Source organism: Montipora capricornis, chromosome 10, assembly GCF_036669925.1.
Source record: "Montipora capricornis isolate CH-2021 chromosome 10, ASM3666992v2, whole genome shotgun sequence".
Classification (NCBI taxonomy): Eukaryota; Metazoa; Cnidaria; class Anthozoa; order Scleractinia; family Acroporidae; genus Montipora; species Montipora capricornis.
Genome location: NC_090892.1, coordinates 16,992,497 through 16,999,886, shown reverse-complemented (window position 1 = coordinate 16,999,886; position 7,390 = coordinate 16,992,497). Strand labels below are relative to the sequence as shown.

The window sequence follows — 7,390 nt, the reverse complement described above, 5'->3', positions numbered from 1 at the left end:
AATCGTTTCAGTACAAAACCACGAGGCACTAACTGCTTTTGTAAAAAATGCATGAGTTAGGATCGTGGATTTTGAACGCTCACCACAACAAAAACTTTGCTCGTAGTGGATAAACTAATGATTTGCATATTAATAAGCATTTATTCAACAGAAGCGAACTCGCTTCTCAAATCTTCGTGGGGAATTTCACGATTCGGCTTTGCTTGAAATCAATAATACTATTTGTACTGAAATAAATATTAAATGTTAGCCCTGGGGAGTGAAATGAAGAGATTTATTATATGGAGGAGAGTGTTTTACTGGGAACTAAACCACTCGTAGATTCCATGCGCCACTTCATCCGGGACCCGAGTGGCGTATTTTCCGTATGTCACCTTTGTGAGTGTCGTATCGTTCAATGACGTCACGATTTCCGCATTTTTTTCCCCGCCTTTTTTTATAAAGCCCAGCCGTATTTGTAAAACTTGACTACTTTGAAGCACATTAAAATCGGAAATATCAGGAGCCATAATCGGGGATGGAGACCGTAAGCGCGCGCCATTTCTAGTATTGGGGTTGGCTCCATGATATGGGACAATTATTCTATTTTTAGAACAAATTGCGCCATCGCGTGCGCGACACGCACGTACATTGCTGCGAGGATTTTCGCGGATGTCGCGCAGGGAAAATGGCGGGCGATATTACCTTCGTGAATAAGGCAGATATAGGATTTCTCTCAGCAGTATCGCTTCCAAATTTAAGCCAAGCCCTCCTTGACAACTTCCTTGACCTTGACAGTGAACATGAAAGTGAGGATGATTCAGAAGACGAGTGGAGTGACTTTTCCGACCTATCGAGTGGAAATGATTCGTCAGCCATGTCTGGGGAGGAATCGCCTAGCAGAGGACAGAAAGATGTAAGGAGGAAAAAGGCACCAAAAGCCAGAAACAAACAGGGGAATGAGTCCAGTAAAGAGAAAAGGAAAAAGAGTTCTGGAAAATACCTTTCTAACGACGACGTAAAAAGGCTGGAGGAGACTCTTAAGTCTTACGTTTTGAGTGCACAAACACATTGCGAAAATGAATTAAGAAATGAAAAATCATTGTCAATATTTCCAGTTCGCAAGCAAATGGTGTCCACCCTACTCAATAGCGACACGATCAGGGTAATGTTTGTGAAGCTTTGTCGGGATATTTACTCCAAAATAATTAAAGCTTTCACCGAAATATCCAGCGCTAAGGTGAAAAACAGTGACAAAAGGGCTTCGTTTTCAGTTATTTGTTCCCAATTGTTGTTGACGGTGGAGGAATCAGAAGTCTGGAGAAACATGAAAAAGATAATTGTCACCACCATTCAGTTGCAGGAGAACGAAACAGACGAAGTCAACTTTCATGCTGCCGTTGTTCTTAACACCATCTACTGGGCACTTTACGAAAATTTTCACAGCGCAGTCATGCAAATTAAGATTGACACTGACAAACGGAAAACCCAAACAAATGCAAGTGAAGGCGCGGACACTGTTGTCGATTCCGACTTTGTGGACGTTGCTAGAGTATCTGGGGCGGCGCTGCACAAACTACGTAAAGGAAGAGAAAAGATTGTTAATGGGCGGAAAGGAGCCAGGAGAGGTTCAGAAGCGACAAAGGAAAATTATGCAGCCGAAGTTAAAATTATGTCTGAAATGGTCTGTTCTGCAGAGGAGAAAACATCTTTGCCATTGGGTCTAAAAAGGTTGGACGAGGGAAAGTTGACTTTCTTCAATAGTAAGTTTACTGTTGTTTTGTTAACGTTAGATAAAAGAATAAGAGAAATGTTGACTGAAAAAAATCTGAAGAGATATCCAAAAAACCTTATGAAGCTGACAAAACAATCGGTTGCTTTAGACGAGGAGCTACAAGAGTTATTTTTGGCAGCATCAAAAAGGGCATGCACAGCACCATTTGAAGAGATTAGGGCTTGCTCCATATGGCAAGAGCTAGTAAAGAGAATATGTAATACCAGATTTAAGGAATTCTATAGTGCTCAAGAAGAGAAAAAACTGATTCAGGAGGGCAAAGTCGTTTCAGCCGACCAAAGCTTGAGGGACAAGCTGAAAACTTACAGTGTCGATAAGCGTACTTAATTAATTAAGGATGCTTAATAATATGATCTTACAAACTTAATTACGCTTTCTTCTAGGCAGCAGACCAGTTCAAGTGGTCTCTTTGTGATAGTTTATACTTTGGGCAACGTCAGCTTGCCTTATATAATATGACAAGTCTCGTTTTTACTGAAAAACAATAGTAAGTAATATAACAAAAGAATAACCAAAGTGACAGCTTGAAGAGGTCTTTGATCTTTTTATTGAGAGCTGTACTCAGCTTATCAGGTACATTGGTACTCCAACTCAGTAACTGTTAGAGCTGCAGAAAAATTAACCAAAAAAATGTGTCTGAGTGATAGAATAATGTTATTTTGAACTTGAAACTTGCACTCAATATATTGTATGAATTCAATGAAAGACCCATCAAAGGACTGCATGTCTTTATAGCACAAAGACATAATTAATATCTATAGTTCTCAGGTATGGCTCAAGTTTTGTAAGTTACATGCACACCAGTACATACCATTTTAAATATGTAATAAATAAAGGATCAAGAAAAGTTTTTAATATGTGCAGTCAAATGACTTTAAAAGACTATTTATAACAATTAATATATTTTGGTGTCACATTTTCTTGTTCCTATGTAAATGGTGACCAATGACTAATGCCAAAGTGCAGCCAGCTTAAAAAAGACACAGCATTTCATTAAAAAATTAAAATTCCAGGCTGAAATGAGATTTTATGACAAGAATTGTTATCTACTAACAAAATGAAATGCTTGGAGGAGAAATCAATTTACTTCAACTTCAGCCACACAACAGTTTTTAACTGTACTGAATGTACTTTTTTTCTGAAATGACAGAGGCACATTATCTGTTGTACTCCACCCAAGTGATTTGGGCATACTGTATCGAGGTGCTTTAAAACTTCTGGTATGTCTTGGCTAGCCACAATATTAACTCGTTTTCTTTGGATGGTAGGGAATGGGAAAGTATACACCCATACTGTAAATGCCTGTGGCTATCAAAAATTGCACATGCCCCATTTTCCCAAACTAAAATTACTACTGTCCTCCCAACAGACACAAAGATGCCAACTGATTTCTGTTTCATGCTTGCCCGTTCCCTGACATTTGAAATGACATCCTGGAAGTTATTACCAGTAATAAAAAAATCTTTGGGATCCTCATAAGAAAGGAGGTGTAGATCATCTCCAACAGAGCTGAATGCATCTTCTACATCAAGCCCACCAACTCCTGCAGCAGAAAAGCATTCATCAAAGATTTTATTGCCCCCAGAAATACTTGAAACCACATGACCAAACCACCCCTCTTCAAGAACTTTCTTTGGTTCACCAATCAACCCAGAGGAGAACTTAAAACCCATTACAAGGGCTATTAGGGTGCATGCAGAGCTACCTTGCCTACCCTGAAAAGTGCTTTGAGAAATTTGGGAGGGAAAAATAAATTCTTTAACACCCTGATAACCATAAGGAACAAAATGTGCCATGATTTCAATGTAAGGCTGTTGATAAACAGTGTTCAATGTGGACACATTTGTAGGGCCAGATATAAGGACCTCTTGGTCCCTGTAGCCCTTCTGATCATGACTTGTGGCTCTAGCAGTGACCTTCAGCTCCTGTCTCAACTGAACCCTTCCAAGAGATGACCCATAATTCCCTGCACTTAGAGAACCATGGGCATGGAACTTGAGTGTGCCAAACAGGGATTCAAGTCGACTTATTGAGAGCCGCAATGGAGACAAAGAGTATCCAGGAAAATTATCAAAGAAGTATGACGAGATCTGTTTAAATCCAAAGACCATGACTCTTTGAAGGTCAAATGTCTAGAGGGAGAGAAAAGGCAAGCTAAATAAGAAATGCCATTTATTTAAAGGAGCAGTGTCACAAGGATTTTGCTGTTTTAGTTAAAATATTTTTTATATTATGCAAATGAGGAAAGTGATGACATCATCGGTAGTTTCACTAAAATAGTACAACACTCAATCAAGAATACCTCCATAAATATTAAAAAAATGTAAATCACAAAAGAAACAAAATCCACTGTGCCATTGCTATGACAACAGTTATGCTGCTGTTCCTGTTTCAATTAAGACTAAAATTTCCAGATCATCTTAAAGAAGGATAATTCACTGCCAATAATCTTACTGGGGAGAGGTAAGAAAAAATGCATGTAAACCATGTGTGAATCTCTGAGAAAGACCCTCTGTCCCAGTTTAAAAAGTTGGAAATGGAGATATTTGTTTTCCCCAGACAGAGACTGGATCCAAGAGCACTGCCATGGCAACAACATAGCAGGTGTCATTCTGTTTTGCTTGTGATGTGCATTTCTATTGATAAGTTTGAAGATCACTGCTCCAATATTTCTAGAGATATTCTTGATTCAGTATTTTGTTGTTCAAGTGGAGCTATTTATGACATGATCACTTTCCTCATTGGCATGATTAATACAAAAACATGAATATCTCTAAAATGAAAAAAGATATTCCAAATTATAAGGGAAATTCCATTCTTCTTTACTTTGAAAATCATTTCAAATAAGCAGCAATTATTTTGTACTGCATGGGCACTTTAAAGGCTTCACCAATCCAATAACAGTTTTGAGTTACTGAATGGATCTGAAAGTAACAGTTTAATTTACACTAACAACAACATAAAACTGTATATGCAATAACAAAAGGGGTCAGACGAAACTGCATATTGAGCTAGGTTTTTTAACTTTGTCAAATTTAACTCAGTTCATACTCCATGTTTCAACAATACAGCAAAAAAACGCTTAAAATTTAAATAGGTTATATTACTTCATGATCTGCAATGAGCCCTATAATGATTCAAATAACATCATTGATGATTGCCATGTATATGCATGTAGATGTACCAAACATTAAGGAAGATATAGTAAAACTTAAATACAGATACACCAATATGGCTGTTATGATAAGCAAAGGGAATACCCTCTATTCACCTTTGTCTCATCAAACAAGAGTTCTCCAACTCCCAGTGGCTCTGGTCTTCCACTAAGGACTGCAGTGGTTTTAAATTGATTAAACAAAGTGAGTTGCTCGATGATTCTTTCTTCATGGATACCTTCCTCTACTGTTCTCTTTGCCATTACCCTCTCCAAGGATCTCCTGCATGGAAGCTGGAGAATGTCCAGCTTCTTGAGGTCATCAAACAGGACCGGGCAGCGTGCATAAATAGCAAGAGCCACTCGCCAAGTCGCCTGAGTCCAACGATTAGATCGATGTCCATATCCTTTAATAGAACGTGTATAGAACAGTTTTAAGCTGAGTGTCGTAAAACCAAAATCAAACCAGTTTACTTACCAATTAGACTTCTCAGCTAACCTCAAATTGTGGTATAACCAAAACCAAAGCAATTGCCTGATTACTAAATCAACACATCTAAATATCTGGGTAATACAGGATTTCAAAATTTAATGCAAGAATAGTTTGTAACAGAATCCCTTGTGATCATGAGATAGATTGGGCCTAGAAGAAAAAGCATTGTACATACATGTCTGTAGAGTAACTAAAAGCATTTCTTATTGATAAAATTATTAGTGTTCTTGAACACCTGAGAGGACTTCCATATAAAACGGAGAGGGAAGTATGTAAGAAATTGTGACTAAACCCTTGAAGGGGACCAGTGGCCTGGCCCAAGCTATTTAACCCTCTTGAAAGATGCAACACATTTAAAAAGTACAGAAATTATTTATATTTTCTCCTCTTTTCCTCTGACATTCACCCGAACACCCTAAGTGAGAAATACAAAGCCCTATGCAGGGGAAGAGAGGAGGGGGGCGAGGGTGGTGGTCTGGAACAGTGAAGTTTATAAAACACACCAGGGATGATCAGATATATTTGTGCCAAAGTGTGAACTTTTCTCTTCCCGTATCCTTCACACAGCCCCTTAAGTTATTTGGTTACTGATTATCACGCAAAATTACTGATAATTCCTCTTACTTAATTTCTTATCATCTTCTGACCAATTTACAATTTTGCATTTCGGAGTATCCTGAAGCATGTAGATCAAATTACACACCTTCTAAAACTTACCGTTTTTTGCCTGATCTTTTCGGAAATTCACTTTGTCCGAATCCCATATCTCACGCAAGACTTGCCCTGCACCGGGTCGTAAACTATCAGCTTCTGCCACACATTTTTCAAATTCCTTTCTTCCCATGGGTGTAGATTCAACTCCCTCCATCAATTTGTCCAAGTCAGAGCTATGTGTATCAGACATTAAAACAGAGAACTTCTTTCTGTACCGTTTGACCTGCTTTGTCATGTTTTTCCTTGATTGCCGCATATTTTTCAGTCGCTTACTTTGGCTCTTTGGACTGAGGCAAGAGAAGCGAACTTTGGATGACACAGATTGTCTGCTCCTTACGTCTTCTTCAGTCAGAGACTTCTTTTGGTTTAAGCGTTCTGACAGTTTTTGTTCTGTTTTGTAGCAACATCGACACTTTCTTCCACTCTCACATTGGGCATTTTTTATCAATCGCGCGCAATTTCTTGACAAAACTCTGTGCCAAGGAAGGGTCTGTTCTTCTACTTCTGAGGACAGATAATCCTGCTGGCCAGTTATCCTAGTGTCCACTCCAGGACAAGGACGATTCTCGACGACTTCGTTTATTGCATTTCTCAGTTGTCCCGGCTGATTAATATTAATTGTGCCCCTTCTTACGAGCTCAAAGTGGTACACAAACAAACGATATTCACCATTTGCATCAACAACGAGTCTCACGTCGTCAAAAGGCACGTCGTCAGAGAGAGAGGCTTTCCGTTTCTTGACGACAACCAGGGATGGCTTTCCACTTCTTTCCACAACCTCGACACGAGCCTCTACTCTGGGATCCTGGAGATCTGACGCGATGGCTTCAAGAGATCTTAATTCGTTGCTCTTGGCAAGAATGTGTTCACGAAGGTTAAGCTTACCAACCTGCACATAATTGAAGTATATTGGGTGTTAATTAATTTATTTTAGTCCAGAAAGCCCGGGAAAGAGCGTGAAAACCGATGCCGTGAATTAAACTAAAAGCAACAAATTTAATTAATCGACTTGCGTACCACGTACCTGAAAGGGTTTCTCACTGTTCGTGTCATCCCAGAGTGTCTTAAACACCGTTTTCACTCTCTTTTGTTGTGTGGCTGAGCTGACTTCTTCCAAATTTAAATCATTTGCTCTTTTAACAGAGCTATCGACTTCCATATCAATTTATTCACAGCTGTTATTCCCTGGCATCACTGTACAAAATCGCAACTTTCGCCCGCCATTTTATTATCACGCCATTTGATTACGCAAGAG

At 39.0% G+C, this 7,390-nt stretch overlaps 1 protein-coding gene across 2 annotated transcripts; it reads right to left on the bottom strand.

Moving 5' to 3' along the window:
* Window positions 1-2,294: 2,294 nt before the first annotated feature.
* On the bottom strand, window positions 2,295-7,390 carry LOC138021807 (uncharacterized). Of its 2 annotated transcripts, none has more exons than XM_068868817.1 (4): window positions 7,160-7,390; window positions 6,139-7,024; window positions 5,046-5,335; window positions 2,295-3,906 (listed from the first exon to the last, which is right to left on the bottom strand). In XM_068868817.1, the coding sequence occupies exons 1-4, from the start codon at window positions 7,292-7,294 to the stop codon at window positions 2,983-2,985; spliced, it is 2,235 nt and encodes a 744-aa protein (XP_068724918.1). In that variant the 5' UTR covers window positions 7,295-7,390; the 3' UTR covers window positions 2,295-2,982. The 2 variants fall into 2 exon arrangements, with proteins under 2 accessions (XP_068724918.1, XP_068724919.1); XM_068868818.1 differs by having other exon boundaries at window positions 2,302-3,317; window positions 7,160-7,387.